General features: G+C 45.8%; 3 protein-coding genes across 3 annotated transcripts; all 3 read left to right on the forward strand.

Moving 5' to 3' along the window:
* Window positions 1–449: 449 nt before the first annotated feature.
* On the forward strand, window positions 450–1,547 carry LACBIDRAFT_328690 (uncharacterized protein; the record flags this gene model as incomplete). Its single annotated transcript, XM_001882719.1, has 5 exons — window positions 450–514; window positions 992–1,034; window positions 1,089–1,274; window positions 1,410–1,448; window positions 1,488–1,547. 5 exons carry the CDS (start codon window positions 450–452, stop codon window positions 1,545–1,547), a joined length of 393 nt encoding a protein of 130 aa, XP_001882754.1.
* Window positions 1,548–1,663: 116 nt separating this feature from the next.
* Window positions 1,664–2,158, forward strand: LACBIDRAFT_299938 (uncharacterized protein; the record flags this gene model as incomplete). Its single annotated transcript, XM_001882720.1, has 1 exon — window positions 1,664–2,158. One exon carries the CDS (start codon window positions 1,664–1,666, stop codon window positions 2,156–2,158), a length of 495 nt encoding a protein of 164 aa, XP_001882755.1.
* Window positions 2,159–15,857: 13,699 nt separating this feature from the next.
* On the forward strand, window positions 15,858–16,640 carry LACBIDRAFT_328693 (uncharacterized protein; the record flags this gene model as incomplete). Its single annotated transcript, XM_001882721.1, has 4 exons — window positions 15,858–15,863; window positions 15,885–16,015; window positions 16,222–16,335; window positions 16,400–16,640. The coding sequence occupies 4 exons, from the start codon at window positions 15,858–15,860 to the stop codon at window positions 16,638–16,640; spliced, it is 492 nt and encodes a 163-aa protein (XP_001882756.1).
* Window positions 16,641–21,599: the final 4,959 nt, after the last annotated feature.

The following is a 21,599-nucleotide window of genomic DNA, read 5'->3' on the forward strand; positions in this document are numbered from 1 at the left end:
CCTAGAGGTGGCGCAGGACCCCTGAAAGTACCCTCAGATGCCTGATCCAGATCCGGATAGAAATTGGCGAAATTTTTGGAAATGCCTTAGGTCTGTCCGGATAGAAATTTCGCTATTTTGGCGAAATGCCAGAGGCAGTTTTCCGGATAGGAATTGGTGAGGCTGAGCAACCCTGAGCCGATGTCCGGATAGAAATATACGCTATAGAAATTTAAGCTCGAAAAAGGCAGTGCGCGCTCACTGCTGCCGCCAACTTATTTATTGGTATATACTTTAATATTTTTCTTTCCCATTCTTTCCCCCTGTTCTCCGTTCTTTCGGACGATCCTTCCGTGATATATATATTTTCTCGCATCAAATTGGCTCTCAGTTCTGCGTGAACTCGTTGCCTCGATCATCTCCTGCCGTCTGCCTTCTTGTGCACCCTCATACTCCGAAAATCACGCAAAATGGCCTCAAAATATCTACAGATGATTGGAAGCTGTTCAAAGAAATCAAGGACAACAGCAAGACGGTAAGTTTACAGACCTTGAAAGCTTTCAAGCAAAGGCAACTGTGGAAGATGAAGAATAGCTTGTTTATCTTCAAATTTCTGCATGTATAATGCATATGTTATGTTCACTTATGTATATTTTACTTTTTCCCGATGTACGGGCCTCCAGAGAATGCCTAGGAGGGGCCAGGAGGGGCCAGCAAGCCAAAATTCACTCTTTTCACGCCAATTTTTGAAAAATAGCGATTTTTATAGGCCTGATCCGCGTCCGGATAGAAATTGACTTTATTGAAGGCCAGATCCAATATCCGGATAGAAATTTGGCAAAACCGTCCGGATAAAAATTGGGCAGTTTGGGGCATTTTGGGATCAGGCATCTGAGGGTACTTTCAGGGGTCCTGGTGGCGCTAACTAACTTGGATTCAACCAGACAAAAAAACAATACTTGGATTGTGGATCCGCATACACGTGTTGGACTTTTCTACTTATATGGATTAGGTCGGTCGAATCGAATGATCACGCACCATGCCAAAACTGGCTGGTACGTACTCAAAATGCACTGTGGGGAGCGTTTGCACCCATATGTGGTGCTTAGTCACTGATTTTGACATTTTGGCACTCACGTGTGGTGTCCGTATTTGGGGAGCATACAGCCGTCACAAAGAATGACGTCGTTGCAATGAGAAATGAAAGGATGAAGACCCGTCAACGCGTCAACAGCGACAGCGCCTTCACAGACTTGACAGCGCGTTTGAAGGAAGCGGTGGTCCAGAATGCCCCCGTGTGCCTAGTTAGGTTGACATAAGCAATGTCAAATTTTTTCTAAGGCGAACAGCAACGTTTTTACAAGGTTTTTCTTGCAATGCTTATTCGTTTTCCGTGACATACTGGGGACAACAACTACTGCATAAATTAGATGGTAGGAGATATCTACGTATATCTACAACACACAAGGGTGGGTGTTTGTGCACACCCCAAACCCACCCCGTTGCAGCCGCCGCGCGAGCTCATCAGCACGCCGTGCCATGGTCCACATCAACACAAACAAAACTAAGTAGAAGGGGTGATATCAGATTCAAAACAAGGGGAGGGGAGGGGGGCATACAGAATCACATACATAACACCCCCATCGCCTGCACTCTACCCATTGGCCAATAAAGGCCCGGCACGATGCGATGTGTCGATCGCGTTTGGGCATGTTGCCGTGTGTCGGGTCTCCCGTGTCTGGGCATTTTCGCGCGATGTGTCGGTCGCGTACCGTCGTTTGGTTGGTTGCATGTTGCGTCGCATTTGGGCGTGTTGCCGTCGCGTCTCTTGTGTCGCGTCTCTCGTGTCTGGGCATTTTCCTTGTCTGGGCATTTTCGCTCTATGCGTCGGTCGCGTACAGTCGATGTCAGTCGTTTGGTTGGTTGCATGTCGCGTCGCGTCGCGTTTGGGCACGTTGCCGTCACGTCTCTTGCGTCGCTCTCTGGTGTCTGGGCATTTTCGCGTCCATACGCGGCAAGCACGTCGTGTGGATGCCGCGTCAACGAGGCCGAGGGGAGTATCGACGAGGGAGGCTGGGCGGGAATGGGGGTCAGGACCAAAAAGATTTCAAAAGCTGTTTGGCAACTGTTGCAATGCTTTGGCTTATTTGGACATCACGTCAATCACGGTGACGGCTGACGTTAGACTCGCTAGCCAGTCGTTCTGAGGTATTTGCCACTTGTTGTGGCTTTGTTGTGGGGTCAAACATCAGGCGGACTGCGAAAAATAAGAACAGCTCAGAACGACTGGGACAAACGAACACAGTTTGGCAGGGACCCCTGCGTGTGACGCTGACTTAGAGAAATTTCCGCGAACATTCACCCACCTCAAAACACCCGTCCGAAACATCAAAAAAAAAAAGGTTTTTCTGGCTACACCTTTAGATAGATCATTTAATTCAAATAATCCAATTACAGTAGAATTGAAAAAGTAGATTTTTTTCGACACCTTGCGAGGATTGAGGACTGCAGCTATGACGACGTTTGTCTGACAACTCCAACAACTCTTTCTTCAACAGGCTCGCCACGGAGCTGCCGAGCATGTACTCGCGGGTGACCAGCCATCCATCACTCCATTACGTGCTCTCGAACTGATCTGAAGTGGCCATAAAAGTGGAAGCGATGCGATGTTTGGGAGACTGCAGGGAATCTGGGACTGTTTCACACAAATATTGCAGATCTTATAGGTCCTCTCTCCACACATTTCGGAAAACCCGACACCAGTCTGCGTGATCCCGATTCCAATTCATTATCGTGCGAGGATACATGCGTGGACTGTACCAAAGGCAAAAAATTACCACCTACCGTGTTCTGGCCACCATCTGAGCTGCCAGCTCCAGGAACTCTCAGCCCCCAACTAACCTGTGGCCAGGGCCTGAAAACCTCAAACCCCCAACTAATATGAGTCAAAAATCCAGCGGCGATGCCAGGTGAAGACGTCGGCAAAAGCGGTGGTGGATGAGAGTGTTGCAAGAGAGCCAGAGGGAGGCTCTAAACGAGATCGAGAGGATGGAAGGTTTGGGAAAGAACCCCTTGGTTTTGATGAAGACTCGGGGGAAGGGGTGAGTAGTGGTCGAGTCGTGCATGTCATTGTGGTTGTACAGTACATAGTGTGAACCATGAAATTTCACTAAGTCCCGCGTCACAAAAGCGTGACCCTGCCAAAGGGTGTTCGTTTGTCCCAGCTGTTTCTTGAATGGAGCTTGCAGAGTTTGAAGAAACGGATGGTCACGAGCCTAGGCTGACGTGACACTGACAGGGAAGTTCGAAGGTCAAAGCCGAAGGCTTCTGAGACTACGTCATTCTTTGTGACGGCTGTATTATCGTATTTGGGTGCTTTTCTCGACGCTTGAACGAAGTGTGCACTGTTGAACACTTCATTTGAGTGCTTTCATCTATCTCAATCTTAGCTCCTATGCAAGACACCCACCTACACAATGGCCCCTAAATTAAATACAATAGAGCCTTTATCGCTCCCTTGGGGACCTTTTTGTGCTCTGGACATCATCTGGTGATAAAAGCTTGAACGACTGATGATAGCAGGCCCGTGAAAAAGGAAATTTTCTTGGTGGAGAGTCTCAAAACATGCCGTTTTAAGGGATCCATCAAACAGACTATAAAATCAGTTGCTGGTGACCATCAACGTTGGAGAAGAATCAAGTTGGAATCAAGTGCTTTAGCTTAGAACACAAAACACTCATCACCAAATATTGCCATTGAAAATCAGCAGTTCCTTAACTAAGAATAGGTAAAGCATATACTCTGTATTCTAATACAAGCAGGAAGGCGAGGCGGTTAAGGTTGGTTGAATGCCATGTCGTTCCTAATCATCGCGACACGTTTGTTTGTTTATATTTCTCATCGAGCTTGTCGGAGTTTGAAATTCAACTTGTCATCATACCACATCCACCTATGACCACTCCGGCATCGTTCTGGATCTCCGTCGCTTTTGAAGGGTCTTACGATGTGCAGGAGTGGTAGCTACCAAGGTCAGTTGATATTCTCTCTACTTTTGGCTTTCAACTCGCGCTCACGAGGTTCCTATATTCATTGAAGGGTTTCAAGTATGACAAACTCACAAACTGAGGATCAGCGTGTGCTGAGAGTCCGTATATGCATGTTATGTGAGTGTTGGCACTTTATCTCGAGTGTACGTTGTCAATAAACCAGCATATAGTATTCTCAGGAATTGAGTATCAGTAGATTTCGGACTCGGGCGTAAGTAAGTCACCCTTTCATACATTGGTTCCCATTTTTTGTAACATATCGCATTTTTAGGTCAACTTCACTCAAATCGGCACTGACCTTTGTGGAAGTGCACCTTGTTCCATTCATGGCGCACTTCGCATATTTTTACTTTTTTGTTATTTATGTTTTTGAGACGAGTCCTTTACTAAAAATCTTAAACGTCGAGTTTAGTCTAGGTTGGACATTAGACGTATGAGCCACGTGACGCATCGACCCACCTTCGCGTTCAACGCTTTCCTTTTGAAGGGCTAGGACTTGATCAGTACGCTTTCATTTTTTTTGTCTTTGTATTTATTATTCTTTTAGTGCTTGTATTTTTGACAAAGTCCGTTGAACCGACGCTCGTTCTGAAGACTAGACGGTAGGGTAGAGCATCAACGTTCGGGACATCCGCACTGAGGGCGGCAGTCGCGCACGCAAATAGACCTCTCCCGACGTTGTACGTTCCCCGAGTTATTCCTAGTCCGAGGATTGTGCTGAGGGAATGCGTGAGTGATGTCATTTTTAATTTTAATTCTTCTTTCGCTTTTCTGTACAGAACTTAATGACTTCTTTCTATTTTTACCTTTTCCCCAAAGTTTTGGTCAGGCTGCATGAGAGTACGTGCGTAGCCTTGTGATTTCGATATTTTTGTACAGTATAAAGGTGCCCTCCCACCTCTCGAATGGAGCTGTCTTCTCCCCCTCACCTTTCAGTCTGAGCCTCAGTCGACCATTGGCATTCTCATAAGATTTTAAGAGTTTTACGTCGTTTTCTCAAGTTATTTTCAAGCTTTCCGCTTTACGTGCACGAAGTATCTTTACGATTCGTCGAAGCAACCTTCAACGGCGCGTTCCTGGACGCGCTCACCGCTAAGTTCCTCATTTAGCATCTACCTTTCTCCCTCCGTTTTAAGGCCTTCCCACACTTTCACCGGCGCTTCCGTTTTCGTCCTTCCCTTTGTCTTCATCTTATTTCCTCGCTCGACGTACCTCTTGTGCTTTTTGTGCAAACCTTTCGAACGTTCTTCTCACTCCTTTCTTTTCTGTCATTTTACTCTGGTTCTTCGTAGACAACCAGATCACCTGTCCTTCAATTAAAATTCTGTTCTTCCACAGTGGTGACCGAGACAGGGGATTTGGTTTTCCGTTCTGCGATTAGACAACCCCTCAAGAATCTTTGTGGTACGTCCCTTCTCTTACGATTGCGCTGATTGCTTGGCTTTCAGGCGCATATATTCACCCGAAATTAAACCGAATAAACGCCGAAAGTACGCATCCTTTCAAGACGACGCTAGGCTTCTATCAAATTCTCCATTTCTGTGAAAAGACGCTTCTCAAACGCTAAGTCTTCCGTTTAAAATTTTCTCCCTTTTGTTGTCAAACTTTTTCTTTAAAAATTTATATTTTCATTCATTATGGTGGATTCCCCTTCAACTTCATCTTTGGAATCCAACGTTAGCCTTGCTACTCTTAGTATACCTATGCCTACACCGGGAACTGCTAACGCTCCTTTGTTCAAAGGAAAGCGTGTAAATGATTTTTTAGATTCATTAGAGCAGCACGCGGATAGTGCTAAAATTCCTCATAATCACCTTCCATCTTACGTTCTTCGTTATTGCCATACTAAAGTCTGCAAGGTTATTAGCGGGTCTGCGCATTTTTCCGCAGATGACTGGGTTAGAGCGAGGACTTATCTTTTAGATCTTTATGGGTCAAACGATGCGGTGCCTGCGAATTCCCCGGATAGGCTACGACAATGGTGCCTCAAACACGGAGAAACGGGCTTTGTCACGTCTCGTAAAGAAGTTGACAAGTATTATCGCGAATTCACTGCTTTATCGTCGAATTTGACCCCCACCCGAATGCTTGCTAACGACGTCTCTTTATGTTTTTATAGAGGGATTCCCACCTCCCTTCGTACAAAAATCAAGAAACGGATTCCAGTTGCAAATCTCAAGACTAGCGCCCCTCCAGAAGTCGCCACGTTATTAAATTTATTACGTGCTGAATTTGATGAAGACGACCTTGATGCTAAAGTCGATTCGTCAAACCTTGACCTCGACTCTGATTCAGATTCGGATTCTTCTTCGAGTGATTCGGAAGACGACATTGACAAGGTTACGATCACGAAGAAGAAGAAGAAGCCGACCAAGAAGAAGACGACTTTTGAAAAGACCGTTCCTGCTGCTCCGATTGCCGAACCTGTAGGGATCAGTCCCGTGGACAAGATAACGAAGCAAATGGAGGATCTTAAACTCGCCCACACTGAGTTCTTACGTTCTATGAACATTACAACTAATAACAACCCTTCAGTGTCTCAGATTATGCGTGAACTAAGGTGTTTCTTCTGCGACTCAGTAAACCATCGTCTAGGGTTGCACAACTGCCCAGAAGTCAAGGCGTGTATTAACGAAGGTTTGGTAGCTTACACTCCTCAAGGTAGATTGGCCCGTTCCGATGGTTCAGACCTTCCACGGGCATTTGGAAGTGATGGTGGCGTAGCCAAAATCCTTCGAGACCAAAGGGGTACTTCAAGTCAAATGAAAGGTAAAGGTCGTGAGCCTTCTCGAGACTTACCGCCCCACATGACTAGCTACGCCGGACTTCAATTTGATGGAGAAGACGTGCTTTCTAACGAGGTTTACAACGCGTCTACAACGTCTCTGGTTCCAGCTTGGAGAGCGCCTCCTTCGTCTACTCTTGCCGTTACGCGTTCGCAAAAAGAAAAGGAAGTTCGTTTTGATCCCATTAAGCGACCGGATCGGAAGGAAAATGAAGCTAAGTCTTTTTCCAAGCCTAAAGAACAAAGAGACCGCCCTCCGACTCCTACTCTTAGCAATTTAGGGCCTCCGCCGTCATTTCAGAGACAACCGGTTCAATCGACACCTCAAGCTTTTAATCTTCGTCAACCTGCTTCAACCCCAAAGCCGCCTCAGGTGAACACTGAAGACGCTTTCAAAAATCGAAGAGTCGCTCCTTCGAAGGCAAAACAAGACGTAGAAATGAAGGACGAACCGGTGAAAGCTAAGTCAACTCCACAATATCATTTTACGTCTGACATACAGGAGATGTACGACTTAGATAAGATTGTTAGGGACAAGGTCAACAAGACGACTGTCCAGCTTGAGCTAGGGGAATTGCTTGCCCTATCAGCGTTTCTACAAAAGTCGGTCAGCAACATGACGAAGACTCGTCGAGAGTACAACACCAAGCCCGTTACGGCGAGCATAGTGGAAATTCTAGAAGACGAAGACGATTACACATCAGAATTAGTAGGAGGATATGATGACGAGCTGAGTTACCCATCCTCTGAAAGCGCTTATACAAACACTGGCTATGTTGAGTCTCGTATAGGCTTGGAGTTTGACGAAGCGACGGAAGATAAAGAAGAGATCATGACTCGATATGCGTCAGCAGTTAAAATTCACCCAACACCTCAGCCGCTTTTCGCTATGGTGACTGGACGTTTTCGCGGAAAATTTGCAGGATTTGATGTTATTTTCATGATTGATACGGGCTCTGAACTAAATTTAATGTCCTTAGAATTCTACGAGAAAACTTCTCTGGCGATCGACTTAGATGGAACGCGCTGGTCCTTAAAAGGAATCAATGGAAGACCTGTACCACTAGGCGGCTGTGTGCGAGATGCGGAAATCAAGATATCTGGACGACGCTTCGACCACCATGTCTTCGTCAGTCGAGAAGGAACTGGGAAACAAGAAATCATACTCGGGCAACCGTGGCTCCAATGGTATTCGGCCTGTATTCAATACACTCGTCAAGGGTCAATGAGTATGCGCATATGGCAAGACGGCGATGGAGATAAACCAGGCTGCATGCCTCAAGGGCCTTCGATTGTTATTCCTTTGTGCACACCTGGAGCTCCTCGGAACACAGCGACACTCAACTTGGACTGCCGGACACGTGTCGAAGAAATCCCTGACATCGATTCGGGAAAATAGAGTCGGACGCGTACCCCGAGCCTGGTCAACGCCAGGACGTGTCCGTACCAACTCTTGGGCGGTCTCTTCACTCATTAATGGGGACTTACGGATTTGATTCACCTTCGTTCATTTCTGATTTAGAACCACCTGACGCTTATGATTTGATTTTACAGAATATTGCTCATTGTTCCCCAAGAACTTCTCGGCCGCTTCTAACGCCATGGACTCGGCGCGCTCTCACATACGAAAATAGCGCCCTCAAACTTCAAATGAGAACTAAATACAAAACAGTCGACAAGAAAGTTCGACCAGTACCAAGCTACATGCCAGACCCGGCTGGGCAAGTCTTTCTCCCTGTTACAATTCCTTCGCTACCGCCTCTCCCTCTAGACCCGCCTTTTATAGCAAATTTTCTCCCTACACGGCGTCTTACGCAAGGACGACTCCAGAAAATAATCGACTCTGTACCCAAAGACTTTCTTTTGCCCAGAGAAATTGACTTACTAGTTTTTGTTCTACGGGCGCGAGATCAAGCTTTAGCGTTTGAGGATTCGGAAAGAGGTACATTTTCTGATAAATATTTTCCAGATTACGATATTCCGGTCATCGAACACGTACCTTGGGTTCAAGACCCTATAAGAATTCCTAAGGCTATCGAAGATACGGTGCGCCAAATGCTCCTTGACCAGAAAGCAGCCGGCAAGTACGAATATTCGACCGCTTCTTATCGATCTCGGATTTTCGCAGTGGGAAAACCTAAAGGAGGAATTCGATTAGTAGCAGACGTGCAAGAGCTTAACAGAGTTACGGTGCGCGATGCGGGTTTACCTCCAAGAACTGATGATTTTGCAGAAAGTTTCGTAGGACATGTAATTTATGGCCTGGCAGATTTGTTTTCAGGTTACGATGGACAAAGACTCGGCATTACTTCCAGACCGCTTACAACTTTCAGTTCTTTGATAGGACCCCACCGTTCCTGTGTTCTCCCTCAAGGCGCGACCAACTCTCTCCCCGAATTTCAACGTTGCACCACGCACACCTTACAAGATGAAATACCCAAAAATGGAGGAGTATTTGTTGACGACGTAGGTCTCAAAGGTCCAACCACGACATATGGAAATATAGAAGTCGCACCCGGGATTCGTCGTTTTGTCTATGAATACGCTACAACGTTCGACCGCTTTCTAGCACGTTTCATCGAGGCAGGGATCACGGCTTCAGGAAAGAAACTTGTTCTCGCTACTCCACGCCTTCACATTGTTGGGACGATCGTCTCAAAAGAGGGATGGCATCTCGAGCATGGTTTGGTCTCAAAGATTCTAAAGTGGGGACCTCTGACTAGCGTCACGGATGTTAGATCGTTTCTAGGTACTGCAGGCGTTGGGCGGAGATGGATACGTGGGTTTTCCCTTATAGCAAAGCCTCTGACTCTTCTTACTAGGATTGCGGTCCAACGCGAATTTTATTTTTCCCCCGAGGCGCAAGAAGCGCAGAACAAGTTGAAGCAATTGGTGTCTACAGCTCCTGTATTAATCAAGCTCGACTATGACGCTGCGAAACTTCTCGATCGCCTTGACCCTTCACCTAGACCCTCGGATCATGGACTGGTTGTTGTGGGTGTCGACTCTTGTCAAAACGGAGCAGGATGGATTTTGTATCAGATGGTTCAAAAAGAAAAACATCCGGTGATCTTTGGCTCGTGCATGTTCAGCCTTACTGAAGCGAATTATTCCCAACCCAAATTAGAATTATATGGAGTCTTTCGAGCGATAAAAGACCTTAGGCATAGAATTTGGGGGATTCATTTCCGAATCGACGTCGACGCAAAATTTTTAATAGAAATGGTCAAGCAACCCGACCTTCCTAATGCTCCAATGACGCGATGGATTTCCTATATCGCTCTTTTTGACTATGTCATGCACCATGTTCCATCACAATCACACGTCGCAGAAGATGGGCTGTCAAGGCGGATCCGTGTTCCAGAAGATTCAGATGACGAGGACGCCGAGGAGTATTTGGACCGATTTATGGGCTCAGCGCATTCCACGCCTTCATCTCTTTCTCTCTTCCAATTTGCTAATTCTTTGTCTTCAGAATCCCTTCACAGGTTTCGTCCTCTTCCTCTCGACAAAAATTTCTTGTTGGATTTATTGTCCACCATGCGTCGCACGCCAAAAACCCCATACGCTTCATTTTGCACTTCGACTTGCGCTAACGTCGTATCCTTTTTGTCTACCTCAGAGCCATCACAATCTTTGGGAGAAGAAATTAGAAAGATCAAGAGCGTTCCTTACGACCCTTCAGTCAGGGATTCATCTAAAGGATCCCTCGTAAAGTATTCCCTTTTGTCGGTCACTGATAATTTTTCCTACACAGGACGAGAATTCGAATTTCGAAAAGTTTGCACTGCTGAAGTCATCGACTGCGTTCTGGAAGGGGAAGCACGTACCCTCGAAATATTTTCTTACGAGCGCGCTTATATGTCTTCGTTGAAACAAGGTGCGTCTCCTCCGTCGATTACTGATAATCCTATCTCCCTAGATCTACTCGACGCGACGCTACGAGCGGACAACAGGATCAACTACAAAGATGTTCCGTCTCAAATCGAAGTAACCTGCGCAGTTCATGCATACGGTGTCAAAGATAAGGATTCACCTGAGATGTGGGCTGAAATTATCTTGTACCTAAAGGACGACATCATGCCGGCGCGTTGTGAAGACTCTACTGAAAGAAAGTCTTTTATTCGGCAGACAAAGAATTTCTTTTTGCACGACAAGGGTAGGCTTTGGAAATACGAACACAAAGGGAAGCTTCCCCGACTTGTGATTGTGGACGTTGACCGGCGTTCAGCCTTAATAGCAGAGGCACATAACAATGTAGGACATCGAGGTCGTGATGCGACCTACAAGACCCTCTCCGAACGATACTACTGGCCGAATTTATATGACCAAGTCGCTTACTTCGTCCGCTCATGCAATATTTGTCAGTTACGGTCAAAGTCACGCCCTATCGTCGCCTTTAGTCCTACCTGGAGCACCGGAATCTTACGAAGATTTGACCTCGATACCATTCACATGCCTGACGGCCTCAACGGTCATAAGTATCTTTTGCAAGCCACTGACCCTGCCATGTCCTGGGTCGAAGCGCGTTCAGTTGCCAAGGCCTCTTCGGAAAACTGGGCCAAGTTCTTGTATGAGGAAGTCTATTCTCGATTCGGTTGCGTACTTCTATGCCTGGTCGACGGCGGGAAAGAATTTAGAGGAGCCGTTGAAATCCTTTTCAAGCAATACGGGATCGTCGTCGTGACCTCTACTCCCTACCACCCAGAAGGAAACGGACACGCCGAGCGCTCCCATCAAACCCTCACCAACTCAATAATGCGAGCCTGTGGTAAAGAAACATATCGATGGCCTTTATACGTACACGCGGGACTTTGGGCGATGCGTTGTTCGACTTCTAGAGTCACCGGGTATACCCCCTACTTTCTTCTCTATGGTCAACGTCCCTTCTTTGCTTTTGACTTTTCAGATAGAACCTGGGAGATGCTTGACTGGCACAAGGTCGCCTCAACCGAGGACCTGCTGGCGCTTCGAATGCAGCAAATCCTTCGACGCGACAAGAAACTCGTCTTGGCTATGGAGGAGCAAAAGCGTACGCGTCAACGGGCTGTTGACGATTTCAATAGTAAGCATGAAAAATATCTTACCTCTGGCGATTTCATTTTGGGAACTTGGGTGTTGTTACACGAGACGTGGTTGGATTCTCAGATGGGAAACAAGGGCGCATTAAGATGGACTGGCCCATACATTGTTCACCGGAAGCTTCACGATACCACGTATCAGTTACGAGAGCTAGATGGGACAGTTATTCGAGGTTCCGTTGCCGCTAATCGTTTAAAGATCTTTTATTATCGTGAAGAGCATCAAACGGTTCGAACGGTTAATCAGTCGGAATACTCTCTTCACATCACCGCAACTTCCTCAACTTCTGTTCACGCGTCTACGTTGACTGGGACACTTAACCAGTCTAACCTTACGACCCCACCTTATCCTGTTTCCGTCAAATTTGGCAAAGTGTTCTTCCCAAGCAATCTATCCCTTTCTTTCACCCCTTCCCTTATTGTTCATAACGTTGATGACTCACACATCCATTGTCGTGCTCTTCCAACGATCGCGGACCTTCAGCCCACGAAAAACACGTACATATCGGAAGTTCAATATCAATCGCATTCCGAGGCAACTTCTCTTCGCTATATTGACTCATCAAACGTCGCCGATCTTCAAGCATGGGCACTCGAAACTATTCCGCTCCGCTAAGTTTCTCATGATTCTTTTCTTTTTTTTTCTTTTTTCCTCTTTCGAAATGATGAGGGCATCATTTTAAATTTTCTCCCTATTGTGGAAGTGCACCTTGTTCCATTCATGGCGCACTTCGCATATTTTTACTTTTTTGTTATTTATGTTTTTGAGACGAGTCCTTTACTAAAAATCTTAAACGTCGAGTTTAGTCTAGGTTGGACATTAGACGTATGAGCCACGTGACGCATCGACCCACCTTCGCGTTCAACGCTTTCCTTTTGAAGGGCTAGGACTTGATCAGTACGCTTTCATTTTTTTTGTCTTTGTATTTATTATTCTTTTAGTGCTTGTATTTTTGACAAAGTCCGTTGAACCGACGCTCGTTCTGAAGACTAGACGGTAGGGTAGAGCATCAACGTTCGGGACATCCGCACTGAGGGCGGCAGTCGCGCACGCAAATAGACCTCTCCCGACGTTGTACGTTCCCCGAGTTATTCCTAGTCCGAGGATTGTGCTGAGGGAATGCGTGAGTGATGTCATTTTTAATTTTAATTCTTCTTTCGCTTTTCTGTACAGAACTTAATGACTTCTTTCTATTTTTACCTTTTCCCCAAAGTTTTGGTCAGGCTGCATGAGAGTACGTGCGTAGCCTTGTGATTTCGATATTTTTGTACAGTATAAAGGTGCCCTCCCACCTCTCGAATGGAGCTGTCTTCTCCCCCTCACCTTTCAGTCTGAGCCTCAGTCGACCATTGGCATTCTCATAAGATTTTAAGAGTTTTACGTCGTTTTCTCAAGTTATTTTCAAGCTTTCCGCTTTACGTGCACGAAGTATCTTTACGATTCGTCGAAGCAACCTTCAACGGCGCGTTCCTGGACGCGCTCACCGCTAAGTTCCTCATTTAGCATCTACCTTTCTCCCTCCGTTTTAAGGCCTTCCCACACTTTCACCGGCGCTTCCGTTTTCGTCCTTCCCTTTGTCTTCATCTTATTTCCTCGCTCGACGTACCTCTTGTGCTTTTTGTGCAAACCTTTCGAACGTTCTTCTCACTCCTTTCTTTTCTGTCATTTTACTCTGGTTCTTCGTAGACGACCAGATCACCTGTCCTTCAATTAAAATTCTGTTCTTCCACACCTTATGCATAACGTGAGTGGTGGAGACATGGCTGGACTTTGAGAGTGTAAATCGGTATGTTCACGTCGCTCATGCACTTTGAACAACAAACTGACATACCTCTTCGTTTCCGGTTTCACACTTGGTTTGACTTCGGTGCGCGCAATGGCCTTGGTCTCCTATGGCTGAATGACCACGTTCTCGACAAGCTCTCCTGCGCTCACGACACTTAAAACATGGCTCGAGATCGACTTACCTCTGGTTCGTAAACACAATTCCCGTGTTCGGTAGCAAGTTAACGAAGCTCCCTTTCACACCAGGCAAACCCCCTCTGCTGACATCAATCACTTCTGTGATGCCGCACATCACCCCCCTCTATCCCAGAACGAGTGCGTCTTCTTGGCGCATCAATGCGTGTACTGGACGCTCTCTCTCAGTGACTTTGTGGGTGGTCGCTATTGCTCACGGTTCAACATGTGAGTGAAATCTCACCACACGGCTATAATCAAGTAGGTAGAGATGTATTAGCCATAGTGACGCTGTAAATATATGGTTTTACGGTTATGTGCCAAATTTTGCAGGTGGTAACGAGCAACTAGGACAGCACTATATACAAGTGTTTTGACGGTGATTCTATGGTGCAATTTCGGGCTGATCAGTGCATGAAACACTGTAAATGAGTGTTTTGAAAATAGTGCATCACTTCAGATGGGTGTGACAGACACTATATACAAGTGTTTTGACGGTGATTCTTGCACCAATTTTGGGCTGATCAGTGCATTAAACACCGTAAATGAGTGTTTTGAAAATAGTGCATCACTTCAGATGGGTGTGACAGACACTTCAGCCAAGTGTTTACGCACTTGGATCAAGTGTAATAAAACACTCATATGGGGTGCAAACACTTCCCACAGTGAATGCAGTCAGGTGACAGGTTGTCTCTCGACACAAGAGTGACTGCAACTGTGAAAGGTTGTAAAAATACTGTCGGTAGTATGAGTGAAATATGAAAAGTCAACTCATGATCAATGGCCAAACACAGAGAAATCAGGAGATGCATTGGTGGAATTTGCAAGGAATTTGAGTGATTTTTTGAAGAGGCAAAGAGAAAGAAAAGCGACATATGGACACTGGGGCGATCAGAATGGAGTCAATTACCCAAATGAAGGTTGTCACTGGGCGAGGGGTGCTCCACCTTGCTTAGAAAATACGTCCTGCTATAGCACATCTTGACAGACTTTCCGCACATACATTGGGCTGTCGTCACCTCACCAATGATCGCTGGCCCGAGATAAGCATCAGGAAATCTCGAGACTCTGAATTAACCATAATTTACATGATTTATACAGAATTGACTGTAAATTACGCACAAATGACAGGATTGAGACTTTTGAGAGAATTGACAGGATTGAGTGAAATAAAACGGGCACCGTTTAATTGTGCTTAATTGATGATGCCTAGCGTGCAATTGGCCGTTCATTTAACATATTGTACCATTGAATGAATCCTCTTTTTCACACAATCAGACATAACAGACGAGAGTTCAAGTTGACAGATTGTATTGCATGGTAAGTGACTATACAGTATAAACTATGTGAAACAAAAGCCAAAAGAATCTCTTGCTAGCATGTTCCTTCGCAACCCCCTCACGTTCCTTCCTAAATTGCCTTATCTCAAATGCATCCCCCTCCTCTTTGGCCTTGATCGACTGTCACTGACACCATTTCGCAGCCCATTCATTTCATCCGCAGGAGAACGGCGCATAAGCAAGGCGATGTCGTTGATTGTACCTGGAGGAGCCTGTGAGGACAGAGGGGGGACGTAGATATGCCCTGTTGCACAATTGATGGAGCACGTTAAGTTGATCACCTAGCTTTTGTTGCATCAGGCAGGTTTACAAGGGAGAGGGAGAGGAATACATACCTAGACTATGTACCAGAGTTTTCATTGTATCATGCCCATTGAACGGTGTTGTTGTCATCATCATATCACGTCGTCATCGGCCAATGCGGCAGAGGGGCAAGGCAGTGGTTGACGGGCATTACGATGGCCGCTGGGCGATTTGTGGTAATTAACAATTAGAAAGACGGGGGACTGTATGGCTTACGACATTATGTGCTCACGCAGTGACGTGGCGGTAGTTGGCGGGTGTTACAATAGCCGCTGAGCGGTTTGTGGCAATTAGCGGAGGAGAAAGATGGGGGAATGTAGGGCTTACGATGTGATGTGCTCACCTGTGCTATTGTGGACGGTGATGACGGTATGTGTCGTTGCTGTGTAGACGACTTCGCACATCCAGAGGGAAGCGGGACGTGCCATGTCATCTTCTCCATGCGCCGTCGACACCCATTTAGCTGACATGGCCCTAAATGTTGTTGCACTGGCGATGCAAGGCAGCGGTCGCAAAGAGTGGTGAGATGGTGGGAGGGGGGAAAGGGAAAGACGAAGTTGTAGATTTCTCACAGTTCAACAATCAACAACATCACGTGTATCGGAATTTGAACTGACTTGCACATTTTTGAAAAAATCTACTGTCATTCTGCAACCACCACTCCCTATGTGTGTGCATTCCATAACCATGACCACCCATGTGTTCTGACAAACACCGTCATGAATAGGACGTGGCCACCAAATCTCAAGATCAATGGGCTCTACCAGGATTGCGAGCACCATGGAAACGGTATCAGTATCAACGTACCCATTGTGAGCCAATGGGGAGGACTGCAACGAAGGTGAGTACCCCAACCTATTGTGCCCAACTAATAGTGCTGACCACCACTACCTGTAATATTGCAGGCACACTTTGCTTCTTCACGAAGGTGCCCTGCCCACAGTTGACATGCTTCCCCACGATGTCCACCTCGGCTGCTGCCGTTTCCATGGTCCATCTGCCACTGGTCTCACCGCCATTGATCCACATACAGCCCCGATGATGCAGCCATTGACAACGCTTACGCCTTCGTTTACTGTCGTCAATGGGGCTTGGGGACCCATTGTATATTCCACTGTCGACATGAGCCAACTCCATTGTCACTGACATGATTAACACCCATACACTGCATGTCCTCCACCGCTATTGACAACACTGTACTGTTTCTGTGTCTCTGTAGTTAATTTATATAGAACCTCAAATGTTAGTAATAAAATCGATTGAATTGACATACCCATAGATATTAAGCAAATGGGGTTTTAACACTTTTCAGGACAAGAGTGAACAATCCAAATTTTGATTTTTTGATTGAGAAGAATTGACAGGAATTTATCAATGATTGTGCACAATCGACATCTCCATTTCCGATTGAGAAGAATTGAGAAGAATTTACCAACAATTGTGCACAACATGTTTGAGCAGCTGAATTGTGCACAATTGTGAGTTTTAGTTTTTCCTGATGAGGTTTCCGCAATCAGAGAACATCTCTCTCCCAACAACCATGACCACCCAACGCTTATATGTCATCGCCGTCATACCTGGAGATGGAATAGGTTTAGAAGTGCCACCACCTGCCTTGTGTTGTTTGGAAGCAGCTAGCTGCGAAGAGGTTTGGGTTTCAATTAGAATTTGGCCACTATCTCTGGGCGTCATGCATCTACTTTCACGAGCACGGAACGATGCTGCCGCCGGACTGGAAGAAGCTTCTGCAAGCCTGTGATGCGATTTATTTTGGAGCAGGTATGGTGGTCATGTTGGGAATAAAACAGAAAACTCACTTCGGTCGCATCAGTTTGACAACCCAGATACTGTACCTGACCACATCTCTCTGTGGGAAAGCCTCCTGTTGTTCCGTCGCGAATTTGACCAGTATATCAATCTTTGGCTGTGTTGCCTCCTCCCTGGTGTTACCTCTCCCCTAGCTAACCGCGAGAGAAATCCCATTAACTTCATTACAGTTAGGGAGAATACAGAAGGAGAGTACAGTTCTATTGGAGGTCGTATTTTCGAAGGAACGGAGAGAGAGACAGTCATCCAGAATACGGTGTTCACAAGAACGGGTGTAGATCGTGTTCTGCAATATGTATTTGAACTAGCGCACAGTCGCCCAGAAAAGAAACTGGTGTCGGCCACCAAATCTAATGGCATATCTGTTACCATGCCATACTGGGACGAGCATGTAGAGGCCATCACAAAGGAGTATCCAGATATAACAGTGGAGAAATACCACATTGATATTATGTGCGCCCATTTTATCCAACATCCACACATCTTTGATGTCGTCGTCGGCTCCAACTTCTTTGGTGATATTCTATTTTACCTTGGTCCCGCTTGCATGGGAACGATGGGAATCGCGCCTTCTGCAAATTTGAACCCTTCTTCCAGCCAAGGTGACCCAGACAAAGAGTGGATGCCGAGTCTCTTTGAACCAGTGCACGGAAGTGCTCCAGATATAGCTGGGCAAGGAATTACGAATCCAGTGGGAATGATCTGGGCAGGGCAGATGATGCTAGAGTGGTTGGGCAAAAAGGACACCTTGGGCCTAGCACCTTGATGTGCTTCTTGGCCCTCAGAGGCCATTTCTTTGTCTGGGGGTAATTGGCCTGAGAGGGGGGTCTTCCGGGCACTGATGGCGCTGATAGCTATTTATACTCCTGCATCAGATCGAGATCGCTGACAGATCGCAATATTCTGTAGCTTTCATTCCTCTCACTGACCGTGATAACCCCCGTCGCTCCATTTCAACTGTTGTCTATCCTCTATGCCAGCATCATCGGTTCACCTTACACAAAGGTCGTTGGATGGCAAGATCCACCATATCTGAAGCGTCCAATTGCCTGATGCGCTCAATGACAACGATGTGGACCTGTTTACCTATGAACATTGTGGAAGGGGTGGCAGAAATGAGTATGGTAAGGTGGGTACCGGTGCCATGTCTTTGTCAAGATAACCAGACTCTAGGAGACCCATGCACAACCTTTATCATAGCGCTTCACGTTTCTGTCCCATGAGTGTTTACTGGTGCTATGCACCCAACAATGGCGTACACCCATGAACGCTGGGAAAAGGTCGACAAGATGGGTTTAGTCAAATTCCTCTTGGGTACTCGGGCAGGTGAGTACTAACAATCATCTCACAAAGCTTTGGGAGGCGACCCATACCTTCGTGCTATAGATTGGATTGGCTGATCTGTTTTCTCCAACCTCCCCTCCATCCAGCTATTCCGAGTCTCCACATCATGCGGTATTCACGGGTTGCTTAACTATTACAGACTAACCATACTTATACGGTTATACACACCGAATTATGACGGGAACAACAGCTCGATGCATCATCCGACCATCCATCACGATGCTCCATGCAAGCGGCTAAACACTTCAGGAGAACATTTGCCGGGGAAGTTTGTGAGAGGGTTTTTCGAAATTGTGAGTACCGTTTGCCATGATCTAAACTGTAAGCTTTCATTACAATGTATGTACAGCAGTTGGAGAATCATGACCCAATTCCTGTCACAATCTCTACCCCCTACTTGAGCTATACACCACTATCCCTCTCCTCGACTACGTTTTGGAAGTCTACGTTACACTCCATATGGAAGGAATGCATGGCAAGTTGAAGTTCGTGACTGAGGATTCCTCATACCGATATCTCTCCCTCAATAACTTCCCTTCTCCCCCGTTTTAAGCCCTCTCCTTGAGAATATATAGATTTTAGGTGGATGTCAATATACCACTTATGATTTGTATTCCTTGTATTTCTGTTCTGTAGTACAACTGGATGTGGAATACAAATTTGTGGAAATGACGAAGTGGAGACTTCAGTGCTATGTGGATAAAAATAAACATGAAAGCTGTTCATATCCCTTGAACAACATCGATGTTAGCCTCGTAGAGATATAGGGTCAATCTGGGGTCAAGGTCACTTTGGTTTAGGATGAATTTTACAAAGGTGTGGGGCTGTAGGGTGAAAGTGTTTTTACTGTCCTTACGATGATAATGTTTGGCAACCTTCGATGGCTTTGGTCTTGTCTGACCTTTACTCAAGATGTGACTCGCTTGGACTGCTCCCTCACGCCATCTTAAAATTAATTTGGTAGAGCTATTCTTCACACTTTGAGCTACATAACTACCAATATTCATAATTTTCTCGTTTAGGTTGAAGTAGAAAACACACAAATAAAGGAGGTTTAATGACAATGATGAAAGTCTTTCCCCTGTTGTGAATTTTATAGGAACAAAACTGGAAATTTTTGGATATGTCGAAAGGTATTTGGAGAAGCACAGATTGCAAGTAAAAATCAAAAATCATAATCTAGAGTGGGCCACGTGAGTCATTCCACAACCAACCCCATAATGCATCTCCTTTCCGTCCTGTAGGCTGTCTCTATTTCAGCATACACTTGAAGTGCATTTATCCTTCCAACAAGCCTCATATTCCATCCCTCGCAGCTCCAAATTCCGAGCTTTCCGAGCTTGATAGTGCCAATTTCTATTGTGGCGAGTAATAGAGCCGTGGTTTCAAGTTGAAAATTCATGACTCAAGGCTCGAGTGAAATCCAATTGCTATTGATCCTTTCTCTTCAACTTATAATTATACTACTACAGTCAATAAATATTATAGGACGTGAGGGGCTGCTAGCGAAGCACAAAAAGCACTGAAACAGAACAAATGTTCGACATTTTCTTGAACATTCAGTTACGAAATACATTGCCAATGACGACGGGGGTGGGTTGACCATGGATTTAATGTAATCCAGGTTTCGTACATTGAGTCAGGAGGTGAGGAGGAATGCAGTAATGTCAGCCCTTGCTGAGGTTTTTGAGGGGGTTTCGCCGCGAAAATCTCTTATAGTTTGGATCCTACGTAGCTGGTCTAGGAGACTAGTAGATGAACCAAAAAATATTTGAAAGGGGCGCACAAGCTGAGCAGGAGGAAAGGGTGCAAGGAATCCTGGCTATTGGCGGTGGCGGCAAGAGCTAGCGCTTTCGTCGCTAGCGGCCGGCAGTGTCACCTTCATGCTCGAACTATTTTTAGATGTTAATGAAAGAAGCAACCAAATTTGGATTTAGAAGCGCAGTGATAGAGCGGAAATGGCCCCAGAGGCCAATTACCACCATCAAAAGAATTGGCCTCTGAGGCCTTCTGTCACTCAGAAGCATCAGGCCTGAAGTGGAAAAGGAAGCAGTGCAAGCACTGATGGGGGCGATTGAAAAGGTTCTGCAGGAGGCGAAGAATGCTCAGCTGAAGGGTGAATCAGACTTGCTCACCCCAGACATGGGCAGGAATGGAACGACGGAAGCTCTGGGCCATGTGATAGAGGAAAAGGTTCTTGAAATAAAATTTGAGGAAGAGTAGTTTTGAACAATTTGTAGGTCGGAACCTTTCAGTTGGAATGATCGGAATGTTATCAGCTCCACCTTATGTAATTCCGAGTCAACAAATATTTCAGCTGCAATGATACAACAAGAACGTCCAAAGGCCAGTTATGAAGTTTGTTGAGGATTGAAATTTCGGATTGCCTTTGAATTGCCTTAATTTCAAGGCTGGAATCAATGCTCAGATCAATCAGAGCTCCCTGGAATAATATAAACATGATAAAGGAAAATGATTGACTTTCCACGGCTACCCCCCTGTCCACTTGAACGGTTGTCATGCACAAAAACAACCTGTTGCCTGATTCCACCTCATCGTATCTCCTCATGAATTTAATGGGATCATTGGGAAAACGAACAACAATAAAAACCCGCGATACAACACGATCCAGCTCCAAACTTTCATGCTTGCACAGAAGTTTACCATTGGTCTGTCACCTCTTCAGTGCTGGGTTTATGCATGTGCTGGTAATGCTGTGAGCTTTCTGAAAATTTCGTGCTTCAAACGAACTTTACAATTCTTACTGATTTTGGGTCGAAAACTTTACCTATGGTACTCCTTTTGATTATGTATTTTTCGAACAATTGGGTTTACGATGCTTCCCAAGGCATCTTAAAAATGCAGTTGGAGTGAAGTTGGGATCAAGCGCTCATGGATCATTTCTTGAATGCTACATAATATTTCTCGCCCCCC

The sequence above is a fragment of the Laccaria bicolor genome, genomic scaffold (assembly GCF_000143565.1).
Source record: "Laccaria bicolor S238N-H82 LACBIscaffold_18 genomic scaffold, whole genome shotgun sequence".
Classification (NCBI taxonomy): Eukaryota; Fungi; Basidiomycota; class Agaricomycetes; order Agaricales; family Hydnangiaceae; genus Laccaria; species Laccaria bicolor.